The 15,177-nt window shown below is 33.2% G+C and overlaps 1 protein-coding gene across 6 annotated transcripts in view; it reads left to right on the top strand.

Moving 5' to 3' along the window:
- Positions 1-15,177, top strand: part of CHD2 (chromodomain helicase DNA binding protein 2) — a 143,631-nt gene that overhangs the window by 84,606 nt on the left and 43,848 nt on the right. For all 6 annotated transcript variants that reach the window (XR_007951067.1, XM_051981042.1, XM_051981041.1 and 3 more), the window contains 6 exons: positions 1,343-1,414; positions 4,166-4,315; positions 5,406-5,554; positions 7,236-7,332; positions 9,227-9,319; positions 14,400-14,573. Coding sequence is in view for 5 of the 6 variants with exons in the window: in XM_051981042.1 (XP_051837002.1) it covers positions 1,343-1,414; positions 4,166-4,315; positions 5,406-5,554; positions 7,236-7,332; positions 9,227-9,319; positions 14,400-14,573 (735 nt within the window). In the remaining variant the exon portion in view is untranslated. The remainder of the gene's footprint in view (positions 1-1,342; positions 1,415-4,165; positions 4,316-5,405; positions 5,555-7,235; positions 7,333-9,226; positions 9,320-14,399; positions 14,574-15,177) is intronic.

The raw sequence follows: 15,177 nt of genomic DNA, 5'->3' as shown, positions 1-15,177 counted from the left end.
TACATATAGTTTTAAAGGAACTTTTAAGTCAGTAGGCATCAGTTTTTTCCCTTTTTAAATCTTAACTTCAGAGTCACGAGCAGATCCTCTTCTAAAGTGGTCTAGAATAGAACCATTCAAAATGGTTTAGAAATTCTAGTCTTTGGTATTATTTTTCTTTATTAACTCTTCAGTAGTGTTTTATAGTGTGGCTATTTCACAGAAATAGATTCTCTCCTAATGTATCTGATCCCTGCATTGCTTTTACTTTAGTGACTTAATGGATACCAGATACAATCAGAAAGTAATCTTCTCTTTGTGAAGCAACAATCCTGTTTTCTTTTTTGCAAGACCTGAGATGGAACCCATTCCTTTCTGGTTCTTGTCATAGTAGCTTTAGTCATAAGGTCATCTGCATTATTAGCAGCAATGAAATGGCTTCTTCTGATCTCAAATGTAGAATGGGATATTGTAGGCCATATTTCTTTTTGGCTGAAAAATCAAATGGAATTTGTATACTCTAGAAGAGAGGAAATAAAATTTTGAGATGATGATTTGGTCAGAATAAATAACATTGGACCAGGAATTTAGAGATTTGGGTTTATTCCTGACTTTTTAATCAATTGTGTAACCTTGGGTAGTTTAATTTTTCTAATCTTGGTGTCATCATCTATAAAATGAAAATGATAATAGCTGTCTATTAACTCATATGAAAGTTGAGAGGTAGAAATAAAATGATGCAGGTAAAAGTGTATGAAAATTTAAATAAAAAATTTGTAAAAGTTATGTGATATAATGATCAGCGTGTGTATATATACATATGCATATGCCTGTGTATATATATTTATATTTTCATATATTGTGTGTTCTGGTATTTGTGCTATTGTAGTAAAAAATTTTATCAAAAATAAAATTATATGATTAAAAAAATTGCTTAAATCAGTATAAACTTAGGATTTCCTTAGGAAATACTTTTCTCTAGGTACACATTGTAATCAGTCATATTATTTCTCATTTCAAACTTGTTTGGTACCTAGACATATAATTAAAACAAAGGAGTTAACAAGGATTGGGTTGCCACTCTTTTCTTCATAGTCCTTGGTATAAGGTCTGATCCTAAGATAAGCCTAAAAGGGAACACTGAATCAGAGCCTTTCAGCCATGATCGTGTAACAAGAGATCCCATGTCAGAGGTATGCTGCCTAAGCAGAGTCCTTATTACATAGACCTGGCCAGGGCATTCGGGTTATTTTTAGTCTGTGCCTCTTGGGGACAAATGAAGGTTGCAAGCCTGTAGTGTTTTCGGCTTTTGATGCAGTTGGTCTTCCTTGACTGTTAATTCTTTGCTGATTTATTTCTACAGCGTCTGGATGGTTCGATTAAGGGAGAAATCCGAAAACAGGCACTGGACCACTTCAATGCAGATGGATCTGAGGTATAGCATTCTCTGCATGGTTTTGTTACAGGAGAACCTTAGACTGTAAATCAGTAATAATTGCAGTTCCAGATATATGTAGTGCCTTGCAGTTTACAAAGTGCTTTCTTTACAATATTGTAAGGAAGATAGTGGGGAAAAACTAAAATTTAATTAATATACTGAGTTTTACAAGCTGTTTATTACCATCATCTCCATTTCTGCCTTGGAAAAGGAATAAGGATTCCAAAACCTTGACAAGATCACTTTAATTTGTTTCTCAAAAGCAAGCATCTTCAGATTTGCTTATCTTCCTATATTTGAATAATAATTTCTGCTAGCAGCAACGCCATTGTTATATGGTTCAAGTGATAAACTTGCTGGATCTTGGAGAGGTAGCAAGGGCAAAATAATTGGGTTAGTTAGCTAGAAGGATTAGCTTTGATGAGGTGATAACCTCAGAAGCTTATGTGCAAGAAAGAACTAAATTCTTATTAGGGCTCTACTACTTTTTGGATGTGGCTGAGAATGGACTTCATGGATTTTCTTTGGATTCAATTTTACCAGGAAAGAACAAGAAATATGTCTATCTAAGTACTTTTATTATTCTTGATTTTAGTAACAGAAATATTTTTCACCCAGTCAAGCAATTGGTTCCAGCTTTGTACTAAACTCTGTGGAATATAAATCAATTAATCAGAACATATTTGTTAAGTGTCTTCTTTATGCTACTGTGTTAAATGTTGGGCAAATTGTAAGACAGTTTCATCTGTTGGGGATTTTACAGGAGGAGCAAATGCAGTAACTAGAAAAAGTATAAGATAATGTGATAAATTAATCAGTTATATGGTGTTAGACTATAGATAATACAAGATTTCAGAAAGCAAAAAAATGGAAGCTATGCAGAGGTATGAATGTTCTAGGGCGGGAAAAAAAAAGAGGCAGAGAAACAGTGGGAAAACCAGATAAGCCAGATATCTCTGGGGAGGGGTATCAGTAATCCCAAAGCTAGAGTATATTTTGAACATAAGAGACAGACTTGTCCTCTCAGTCATAAGGCATAGAACACTCTTAAAATAAGTGTGTGTGTTCATCAGTAATGGTCTTTTTGCTTTGAGACCAAGGGTGGAGATCCCATGGGCACTGGCATAGTTTCATTTGGCAGAAAAGCAAAGCCTAGAAGACCAGTTAGTTGTCAGTTTGTTATGAAGAGGATTCCTTTCATATATGTGAGTGAGATCATATGATTATTTAGGTCTACTTCAAGTTTCAAGTTTTGTAGTTTTTGTGGACTGAATAAGAAAATTTTGCTTTGGTTATTAGTGTACTATTGTAGTAAAAAGTTAATTCTCAATGACTATTCTGGCTAAATTATTCAAAGCAGAACTACTAAAATTTTATGTATAAAAGGCATTTGATAAAACTGGGTACTGGTTGAATACCCATTATGTCCCTTCTTTCTTTTTTCCTATCCTCTCTCATCTTTCTCTTTCTCTTTCTGGGTATCTGTCTCATTCTCTGATAAAGTTTTTGTTACCTGTTTCTACTTCAAACAAACAAATACATTTTCTGAAAATTCTCTAAGAATAGAAATAAAAATTATATTGCTTCTTTTGAGTTTTTGCTCCAATAAGTTTTGAACTTATTTTGCCTTTTTGGGGATAGAGGTGGGGGTGAGAGTAGAGAGTCTTTTTCCTGAAGTGAGAAATCCCATCTAGAGAAATGTGTATTATTAGTTTCTAAATAGAAAGCCTTAGTACTTCCTTTTTTTTTTTTTCCCCCCTCCCTGAAATCTCTGAGATACCTTTTACTGGGTCATCTGACTGTGGCTTAGCTATTGACTTTCAGTATTTCCATATCTAATTGCTAACTTACATTACTGCCATTTGGAAAGTGAAGTCTATTTTATCATCACCATTCCAGGCAAAACTGAGATAATTTTTGACTTATATAAATATGTATATACATATTGACATGTATAGATCTGGATAAACATTTTTTTCATAATATATCTTTCATTCTTCATATTTCTTTATGTACTTCCAAGTCTTGGCTTTGAATTGTTTCTATGTAATTTCTCTTGTTCTTATTGCCATGATATAGGAATCATATATATAGACTTTTGTGCCATTTTGTAGACTGCATTTTCCTACACTTGGACACTTATTTTAAATGTACATATCCTTCTACTTTATTTTTCTTTGAACTGTAGTAATCTATGTTCTTTACTAGTTCTAATTCACTCATGCAGATATTTTCATGTACCATTTTATATTATTTTACTAAATTTTATCTACACAGAAAAGTCAATCAATTTAAGAAAAACTCAATATTAAGAGCATTGTTTGTAATCATTTAATTAGATGTCTTTGAATATGAAATAAAGTGGCAAGATATTCAGGAAAAGAGCATGGAATTGGAGTTAGTGACTCTGAGTTTGAATTTTGGTTCTGCTACTCAACTGTTATGACTTCTATTAGGTAATTTCCTCTCTCACCATCTTGGTTTCCTCATTTGTTAAATATGGGTACTATAATACCCATTGTACTTCTTCAGGCTCTCATGCCTACTTTAGTGAACTGTTTGCTCTTTCCTCTTTTACAATGAAAGTTCACTTTGCCATCACCTGCTGGACAGTCTTTTAGCTTCTATAAAGTTTGCCCTCACTTTTCTTCACAACTGCAGGGGTTTCCAGGGATACAGGGCTTATTGGAGTATGAAACTATTTCTGAGACAGACACGACATAAAGTGGTGTATTGCCTTATGTACAGGACTTCTGCTTTCTGCTCTCAACACGGGCGGGTGGCCTAGGAATTAACTTGGCTTCAGCGGACACTGTGGTCATCTTTGACTCTGACTGGAACCCCCAGAATGACTTACAAGCACAAGCCCGAGCACATCGGATTGGACAAAAGAAACAGGTTAGAAAAGATGTCAGGATATCTCTAGTATTAATCTTTGTAGGGATTCAGTCCTAGGCAATCTGTAAACTACAATGTGTCCCAAAAGTCTTAGTACAGTTTTAGGCAATTAAAGATATGATTTTTGGGATTTCTTTGCTTTCCTTACATTTTATACCATTTCAGCTAGGCTAGACATCTACTGGACATTAAAAAAATATGGTGCCTTTTTGTCCTTAAGTGGATTTACTTATGCACACACATAATAGACACAAATTATTTATTTAATATACCACTGAGGCTTCTTGTGAGCTTCTATTATTTTGTTATTATTTTGCATAGAAATAGAACAGATAATTTATTCTCTTACTAGATTTGTGTAATGATTGCTTATCATTCTCTTCAGTGATCCCTGTTTCCTTGCTTTTTTTTTAGTCAAATATTCCCATACATATGGTTAGAAATATACAGATGGCTTTTCATCAAGCATTTCATTTAATAATAAAAGGTCTGGAAATCCATCTGTGTTACTTATAACAATTTATGGTTGATAGGACTTAATGAAAAAGACCATTTTTGTATTGTGTTCAATATTTGTTTGATTTTTATTTCAATATAAGCACTAATAGAAATTTTTATACCTTTAAGAATACTTGTATTTAAAAAAAAAAAAGAAGAATAGTTTCTTCTCACTATTAGCCACTTCTGAGTTTAGGAATGTTTTGTGTTCCTATATACTTCAAATAATTATCTATATATCTCATTGCTATCAAACCATTGTCAGAGATATTTGATGGCAATATTTTCTCCAGATCACAGCTTAATTTAATTACTTATTCTAGATTTTTAATTTTGTCTGCAAAAGCCTTTAAATTTCATGTAATTAATCATTTAAAAAGAAAAATACTTTTTATTTAAGATGAATATTTGCTGTAATAAAACAACATGTCTGATTAAAACTGTCATCTTAATGGACAGAATACAAAAATTTACAGTTGAAGCTGAAAAGAACTGATTCCCCCCCCAAAAAAAAAAAAAATGAGGTGGTATACCAATTGTTCTGTGAGTAGATACTTTTCAGATATAATCCTCATTTTGCTTTGCTCTGCAGGTGAATATTTACCGCTTAGTTACAAAGGGGACAGTAGAAGAAGAGATCATTGAACGAGCCAAAAAGAAAATGGTGTTGGATCACTTAGTGATCCAGCGTATGGATACCACAGGCCGTACTGTTTTGGATAACAACTCGGGAAGGTCAAAGTAAGTACCAGAAAGAAGGAGTGAAAGAAATCCAACTGACTATGGACTTTAGACTATGTATTGTCTGTCAATCAACTGCCCCTGACATGAGGAGATCATTCAGAAGTCATGTTGGAAATTCTTGACTACCAAACAAAAGGAAAGTACATTAACATCTATGTTGTTTGGATAGAGAGAAGGTTTCTCTTTTTTTATAGTCTAACAACACTAGCTCCAGTTTTTTTTGGTTTTGGTTTTAAAATTTTTTTTTTGGTTCTTACTATCTTCTCTTTTTGTTTCTTGAGCCTTTCCTTTTGCTTTCAATTTAATAAGTATTTCTTAAGTGCTAATCAATGTGCTAGGAACTGCATTATGTGTTAGGTATGTAAAGATCTAAAAAAACCCAACAATTGCCTTCTCTTGAGGGGATGCAATATGTTACTCAGAGAAGTAAACATAAAAGAAATCCAAAGCAATTACAAAGTAATATATAGAGAGCTCACTAGTGATGGGAGAGTATGAAGGACTCATAGATTAGGTGATACTTGAATTAGTAATCCTTGAAAGATGCCAGGCATTCTAAGAGGTGGAAAAGGAGAGAGAGACAGACAGAGGCAGAGAGAGAGAGAGAGAGAGAGAGAGAATATGAATATGTGCTCCCTACATGGAGGTTAGCTGGAGTAAAGGCTCAGATATAGACTTTGCAGTAATATATCTTGTAGGCCATTGTGGCTGTGAACGGAGTTTTGAGAAGGAGAATAGTGTTTAGGAAATCTAGAAAGGCAGCTTGGAACCAGATTGTGGAAGATTTCAAGCATCAAAGGAATTATCTTTTACCTAAGGAATTGCTTTTTGGGTAGGAAAGTCAGATCTGTGTTTACAAAAATATCTGGTTATGTAAGCTATCATGCAGCTGTAGTAGAAATTTTAACATTGTCCTAACGAACTTTAATACTAGACAGACTTTGCCCATTAATTATTAGAATCAGAATTATTTTTACTCTTCATAAAAATATTTGTGCTCAGATCCTTCATTTCTTTCATTTAACAATTGATACAATATTGAAGACAGGAGTGGTATAGGAAGAAGAAAGCATATATAATTATCTTTAGGAAAGAAAACAACTGTTTCTTAGTAACTGCATATTTCAAATTACATTTTCTGGTATAGTAGTTGGGTATTTTTTTTTTGTTACAAGAAGAAGGAATGTAGATTTTAATTAGATATTTGATTCTTTAATGCTTAGAAGTTTTATATTTGGTCAAAAAGAGGCTGACTTCAATCTATGTTTGATAATATACATGGAAGCGTCAGTGTATGTAGTGAATTAGGTTGGAAAAAACTTAATTCTCTTGTATGTGGTTGTAATCCAGCCAGTGGAAAGATATGTATGATTGGTACACCATTGGACAAATAATTCTTAATGCCAAGTGGAGGAGAGGAATTTCTTTCTTCAGAGTCCTTGAGAAATATTCCTTGATGAATAATGTAACCACTAAGGAAAATATGGAAAGGCCTTTTTCTTTATTCACTACAGAGAGTGAGACTGCCCTAAAAACACTCCATTGTATTGATGAATAAAGTAAAGAGGTGAAAGTCATATCTTTCATATTTAGATAACACGAGCATTTTTCCTGGGAATAGATTAAGAAAATGGTTACGTTAAGTATTTTTGATCACAACTACCTTCCCCCCCTGCAGTTCTAATCCTTTCAACAAAGAAGAATTAACAGCTATTTTGAAATTTGGAGCAGAGGATCTCTTCAAAGAACTGGAAGGGGAGGAATCAGAACCTCAGGTGATTAAACATTGGGAAAAAAATGTTGTCATACATGTATGTATATGTGTTACAAATGTACATATTTTTCTTCTTTTTGAGAGTTCTAAAAAATTTTTTTTTCTGGAAGCATTTTGCGTTTCACTTAAAAATTATTCCAGAATAAATATTATTTAAGGAAATTAACCAGTTTTGCTTTATTTTGTGCAAGTTTCTATAGAATTAAATGAGACAATTTTAGGAATAGTGATGAAGATTCTGTCTTTTTGCCTACTGGTTCTGGTGGCTTTAGAATTTTTTCCTTATCCTTTAGTCATTATACTGAGTTTTAACTTTAACTTACTGAGTTCCAAGTTCTCTTCAATTAAGATTAGATTTGAAAGTTATAGAGATGAAAAGAAATGGGGGATTAGAGAACAAACTTTGTGGCAGTTTTTGGTGTACGTACATCAATACTTTTAATTTCACCCACACTTAACACCGTACACCAAGATATGGTCAAAATGGGTTCATGACCTAGGCATAAAGAATGAGATTATAAATAAATTGGAAGAGCCTAGGATAGTTTACCTCGCAGACCTGTGGAAGAGGGAGGAATTTATGACCAAAGAAGAACTAGAGATCACTATTGACCACAAAATAGAAAATTTTGATTATATCAAATTGAAAAGTTTTTGTACAAACAAAACAAATGCAGACAAGATTAGAAGGGAAACAATAAACTGGGAAAACATTTTTATGTCAAAGGTTCTGATAAAGGCCTCATTTCCAAAATATATAGAGAATTGACTCTATAAGAAATCAAGCTATTCTCCAATTGATAAATGGTCAAAAGATATGAACAGACAATTCTCAGATGAAGAAATTGAAACTATTTATAGACATATGAAAATATGCTCCAAATCATTATTAATCAGAGAAATGCAAATTAAGACAACTCTGAGATACCACTACACACCTGTCAGATTGGCTAGAATGACAGGTAAAGATATTGCGGAATGTTGGAGGGGATGTGGGAAAACAGGGACATTGATACGTTGTTGGTGGAATTGTGAACACATCCAGCCATTCTGGAGAGCAATTTGGAACTATGCTCAAAAAGTTATCAAACTGTGCATACCCTTTGGTCCAGCAGTGTTTTTACTGGGCTTATACCCCAAAGAAATCTTAAAGAAGGGAAAGGGACCTGTATGTGCCAAAATGTTTGTGGCAGCCCTGTTTGTAGTGGCTAGGAGCTGGAAAATGAATGGGTGCCCATCAATTGGAGAATGGTTGAGTAAATTGTGGTATATATGAACGTTATGGAATATTATTGTTCTGTAAGGAATGACCAGCAGGATGAATATAGAGAGGACTGGTGAGACTTACATGAACTGATGCTGAGTGAAATGAGCAGGACCAGGAGATCATTATATACCTCAACAATGATACTGTTTGAGGATGTATTCTGATGGAAGTGGATCTCTTCGATAAAGAGAGCTAATTCAGTTTCAATTGATCAAGGATGGACAGAAGCCGCTACACCCAAAGAAAGAATACTGGGAAATGAATATAAACTGCTTGCATTTTTGTTTTTCTTCCCGGGTTATTTATACCTTCTAAATCCAATTCTCCCTGTGCAACAAGAAAACTGTTCAGTTCTGCTATTTAACATGTAAAGGACTGCTTGCCATCTAGGGGAGAGGGTGGAGGGAGGGAGGGGAAAAATTGGAACAGAAGTGAGTGCAAGGGATAATGCTGTAAAAAATTACCCTGGCATGGGTTCTGTCAATAAAAAGTTATTTTAAAAAAATAAATAAATAAACTTCATTAAAAAAATAATAAAATAAAAATACTTTTAATTTCACTTACTGAAAAGTGCTATTTTTTAATAATCTTAGTTTAAATTATATGTTTGCTCCTTTTAATTCTCTAGGAAATGGACATAGATGAAATTTTACGATTGGCTGAAACCAGAGAGAATGAAGTGTCAACAAGTGCAACAGATGAGCTTCTATCACAATTCAAGGTATGGAACTAACATTTAGTTTTTTATAACAGAATGTCTTTAGTGGTGGAGTTTGGTTTAAGTGTGAACCCCAATTCTTGTTATTCCTTGATGTTCACAGTAAGAGCTTTCATAATAGTGAAAAATAAAGCCTTCTTGCAAATTTTATTAGCACTTTCATAATTTGTAAATATCATTCCTTACAACTTCTTGTGAATTTGACTTTTTTATGGTATCCTACCTACTTTGGGGTGTCTTCTGTCCTAAACCTTCAGTTTTCCAATTTGAAAATTGTATTCCTGGAGCGGATTGCTACTTCTTGTATCTTTAAATGTCTTGTGATATAATTTTAAAAATCTGAGAACTTTGGAAGAATTTTTTCATATAAGACATTATTATTGCTATTAAATAATATTATTTGCTATTATTATTAGTAATGATACTGTTTATAGTATATTACTGCTTATATTTAGCCTTGAAGAGCTAAATTTGAAAAATGCTTTACAAATATTATTTTCTTTGAACCTCACAACAACCCTGTGAGGTGGTGTTGTTATCACTATCACAGATGAGAGAAGTAAGGCAAATGGTAGTTAAATGTCCAGTTTCTCACTGCCTAGTTAAGTGTCTGATCCTGGATTTGGTTTCACACCTACATCTAGCATTTTATCCATTGTATTACCTAGATGACAAATTATTGCTTTGTACTTTTTTTTTTCAACTTGAGAATTTATAGTAGTTAACAAAATATTTTAATGTACTGCTATAATAAACATTCTGTGGCAAAGAGAGTCAGTTCCTCAAAACTTGTACAGTTCTCTGATGTTGTTTGACTATTTTAATTAAAGTTAAGTTTAGCATTATGTTGGCTTAGATGATGCTCAGAAGCATTAAAAAGAAAAAAAGTTTTTAAAAGTTTTATCTTAGTTTTCTTGAGGTATCCAGAAACCTATTTCACATTATATCTTGAATTATGTTGTGTTTCCTTATAGGAAACTCGTACATAGCAAAGCAGTGGCCTGTGTTATAAATGTAACATAAATGTCTGGAGTGACATATTTCACTGTAAATAATGACATTTGAGTTCTAATCCCACTAGAAACTTGATTTCTGCATCTTATTTGCAGCCACTTTACCTCTTTTGGCCTTAGTTTCTGCATCTGTGAAGTTACAAGATTGGGCCAAGTAATATCTCTTGTTCATTCCTTCTATCTTCTTAGTATCTGTCTTTTTTCCTCAATCCCTAAAGATCAAGTATTCTTATGGCTTAGGAAGACTAATTCCTTTATCTTTGCCCTTGGTCCTACTTTCTCTTATCTTTCCACTTCTTTTGTCAAACATTTGTCTTTTCCTTATATGTCTTTAAACTTTTCTTCCTTTAACTACAGTCATTCCCATATCTCCCTATTCCACCCCCCCAAAAAAAAAAAAAAAAAAAAAGATCTGTTTTGTCTTCTGGCCTTATCCATTTACCATTTCTTTTTTTCTCATCATTCTTAAACTTCTTGAAAAAACTGTCTATAACTAATGCCTCTACTTTCTTGTTAGAGACAATGATTTCAGTTTCTTACTATTGGGCTTCCACTCACAATTATTTTACCCAAACTGCTTTTTTTTAAAGATTATCAGTGACCCCTCATCAAAATCCAGTGCTCTTTCTTAAATCCTTCTGTGCTTTAACCCTTTGACAGTTTGACATTTGGACTACATCTTCCTACTTTATACTATTCTGTTTTTAGTTTACACATACAGACTCTTACGGTGCTTTGAATTGCTTTATTCAGTCTCTTCATTGACTCCCTCACCTGTCCTTGATCTCTTAATGTTTATGTTCTCTGTATATTCTCCTTTTGCAATCTTGTTGAGTTTCACAGATTCATTACTTTTATGTGGTTGGATTACTTAATTTGCCATTGTTATTTGAATTACTTTTTGAGAGCTCCAGAACCTTCATTTCTCCTTGGGTGCCTGACTGGTATGGGAGCTGGACATCATCTTTATTCACATGTTTATAGTTTACTGACCCTTCTTATTTAAAAAAAAAAATCATTTATTTTATTTTTAATTTATGAAACAAGCATTTCCATAACATAAAATAAAAAAAAACATTGCACATGAAACTATAGTTCAATTATGTACAAATTGCTATTCTTTTTAAATACATAATGAAGTTAACATGTAACTTTCTTTTTCTTTTTCCTTTTTTTTTTCTTTCCTTTTCTCTCACCCTAAAGAATGGCTATTATTAGACACAAAGAGATGTGTGTGTGTGTGTATGTGTGTAAAACTCTACACATACTTCTGTGTATCATTTCTTATTCTCTCATATATATATATATTTATAGGTCTACATATTTCACTCATTCTGCAAATATTTACTCATTTATTGAATGAAGTTTTTTTCACATTATTTTAAAAATTTTCCATAGTATTTTATTTTTTTCAAATACATGTAAAGATAATTTTCAACATTCATTTTTGTAAGACTGTTCCAAATTTTTCTCCCTCTTCCCTTAACCTTCCTCCTCTTGAAGACAGCAGAAAATCTTATATAGGTTAAATATGTGCAGTTCTTTTAAACATATTTCTGTATTTGTCAATGTTGTGCAAGAAAAATCAAACCAAAGGGGGAAAAAACATGAGACAGAAGCAACCAGCCAGCCAAACAAAAATCATAATAATGCTTCAATTCACATTAAATTTCCATAATTCTCTCTCTGGTTGTGGATGGCATTTTCCAACCCAAATCTATTGGAATTACCTTGAATCACAGCATTCTTGAGAGCCAAGTGTATCATAGTTGATCATCACATAATCTTGTTACTGTGTACAATGTTCTCTTGATTCTGTTCACTTCACTCATTATCAGTTCATGTAAGTCTTTCCAGGCCTTTCTGAAATTATCCTGTTCATCATTTCTTAAAAAGCAATAATATCACACTACATTCATAAGTTATAACTTTTTCAGACATTTTTCAACTGATGGTCTGCAAACATTTATTAAGGACCTCAGTTAAGCAGTAGTGGAAAGAAGAGCAGGGTGACTTTAAAGACTGGAAAACTTGGGTTAAAGAACTGTCTCCAACATATGCTGGCTATTTTACCCTGGGTAAGGTTATTTTGTAATGACCACGTATTTAAAATCAGCCAGAGTCAGGAATTCAGGTTAAGGGAAAAATCTTCAATATTTATTAAAGTGAAGAGGTGAATAAAGATTGTGATAGCAATATGGGCAAGAAAGATTGCTATAGCAATATGGGCAGCTGCAACAGAAAGCCATCTAATAGAGAGCGATCTGAGCTGAGCAAACCGTCGCAATAGCAATCCCAAAAGTCTCTCCTTCCCCTTCCTTTTCCACTCCCCTGCCTCCACCCACCAAAATCGTCATTTCCTATACAACACATCAGGACTTGCACAAAGAGTGGGTGGGGCCATTCTTTCTCCAAGCTTATATATTAATAGAGTATGGTCCAATTACTATTTAGCCTCATGTGCTTGGGACCTCAGTGCATCAACTCAAGCCTCAGCCCATTACATTATTTAACCTCTCAGTGCTCCAAGTTATATCCCTCAACGTTTCTAAGCTAAAATGTGACATGGCCTAGGCTGTTGGTTGGTATAGTTATTTTACTGATTGGAGTTTGGGTTGGAGAGAGAAACTAAGTAGGGAGATAGAAGGCCACCACAAAAATTAACAGTAAATATATTAAGTACCTATTATTTGCCAGGCAAAAAAATAAGCTCTGGGGATAAAAACAAAGGCAAAAAACTTGCTGTCCCATAGCTCACAGTTTAGATTTGAAGAAATCCAGGAGATATAGAGGGTGCATAATCTAATACAAGTGTATTACATGAGTGTAATATAATACAACTTGATGGTATGTAGATGAAGAGAACAGATGAAAGAAATATAGTGATGAAGAGAACAGATGAAAGAAATATAGTGATATCCTCTAAGCAGAAATCATGAAGTGTGGAGGAAAGGCAGGAGTAGTATAGGAAAGATGATGAGTTTTACTCTTTGACATTCTCCTACATATTATTCTCTGTCTTAAGAACAAATTTTTCAGTACATAAGAGAAAATACCAGATGGCAAAATATGAAATCACTTTCTTTTACTTATGTACAAATACATGAATGATATTGCTCTAGTTTATTATTCTTGAATATTTCGTGAATATTCAGTGTTTCATTTTGTTAAGCTTAAAATAAAATTCTTTTCCTAAAGTCAGTTTTCTGAATTGATATGATATTCATTCATTCAGAAACAGGGAACAAATTGGTATGATTTGCTAGCAAGGCAGAACATTTAAAGTTCAAAATGGGAAAATTTCACTTTAAATTAGCTAATATTCGATATTTTAATTAAAAGTCAATAGCATCCAATATGATGAAGAACAACTATTGCTTTGAATTTTGCGCTCAAAGACTTGGCAAATTCTTGTTGAATATCATTTTATCACATTTATAGAAATAATATCAGTTTATTGTGGAATTTTATATCTTAATTGAAACCTATGTAAATTTGCCAGTTGATATCAGATATCTCTTTACCAAAAATACAAGTAATTCAGCTATAAAATCTAAGACTTTTATATTTATGTCTGTGTTTAGTCACTTCAAAAGTTCCAATGGGGATAGTTTAGAGAAGGAAATGATGCTGTATATGTGTAAAAATAACATAAATGATCTCATCATATGGTTTTTTAAGTTAAAAAATCTTCTTTAACATTCTAGCATAAGTTTTAGAACCTAAAAAAACCACACACATTTGGTGTGTGACCAAATGGAGGCAAAGAGGAGATGGCACTTCATCCCTTATGACTAAGGAGAATCTAAGCAACTTTTTTATTTGCTATCCCAGTCGGGGAAAACTTCCTGCTCATTGACTTAAAGGGAGACTGTCATTTCAGAACTGTTCATGCAAGGAACAAGGCGACTTAAAATCTCAGCTTCCTGGTATTCTGAGTCTGAGTACTTTATTATCTTGATAGTAATGTAAAATCAGATTTAGAACACTGAATAAACTAAATGCTGTCAGGTTTTTATGATTGGAAGAGTCTATCATTTTGAAAGTGGTGAGTTTTTTTTTTTTTTAAGGTGGCCAATTTTGCAACAATGGAAGATGAAGAAACTGAGTTGGAAGAACGATCACATAAGGACTGGGATGAGATCATTCCAGAGGATCAGAGGAAGAAAGTAGAGGAGGAAGAAAGACAGAAAGAGTTAGAAGAAATTTATATGTTGCCCCGCATTCGAAGTTCCGCAAAAAAGGTACGTTGTGTTGAGGTAGAAGAGAATCAGTTGGGCGGAAGAAACTATGGCTATATAAACTTGCATATTTGGATTGTGTATTTCAAATTATAAGCAAAATCTTTGGATTTATATGTTATATGATGACAACGTTTTTAACTACATAATGTATTTTTGGAGGCATTCAAGGTTAAGTGACTTGTTTGGGATCACACAGCTAGTAAATATCAGAAGCAGTATTTGAATTTAGATCCTCCTAACTCCAGAGATGGTGCTGTATCCATTGTGCTACCTCACTGCCTCTGTTTTGTTTTTTTAAGGAGAGGATTATAGGAAAGAGGTGATATTATTGGTGAATAATAGGACAGACAATTAAATATCACAAATAGAATTTGACAGTGATGTTGTAGCTCTTCTTTGGCAATAACATCATGATTTTGTTTATTCATCTTGTCCTTTTAAATATTGACTTCTTTTTCCATAAAACCAGCATGTAAACATTCAGACTAGTGCAGACATAAGAATCTTTCCTCCCTTCTCCTCCCTATCATGGGCCATTCATCTGTAGAGAAAAAATATAATCATCTAAAGCTGCATAAATAGAAAAAAAAAAGTTCTTCAACAA

Source organism: Antechinus flavipes, chromosome 2, assembly GCF_016432865.1.
Source record: "Antechinus flavipes isolate AdamAnt ecotype Samford, QLD, Australia chromosome 2, AdamAnt_v2, whole genome shotgun sequence".
NCBI classification, from domain to species: Eukaryota; Metazoa; Chordata; class Mammalia; order Dasyuromorphia; family Dasyuridae; genus Antechinus; species Antechinus flavipes.
This window is presented reverse-complemented; position numbering and strand designations above follow the sequence as displayed.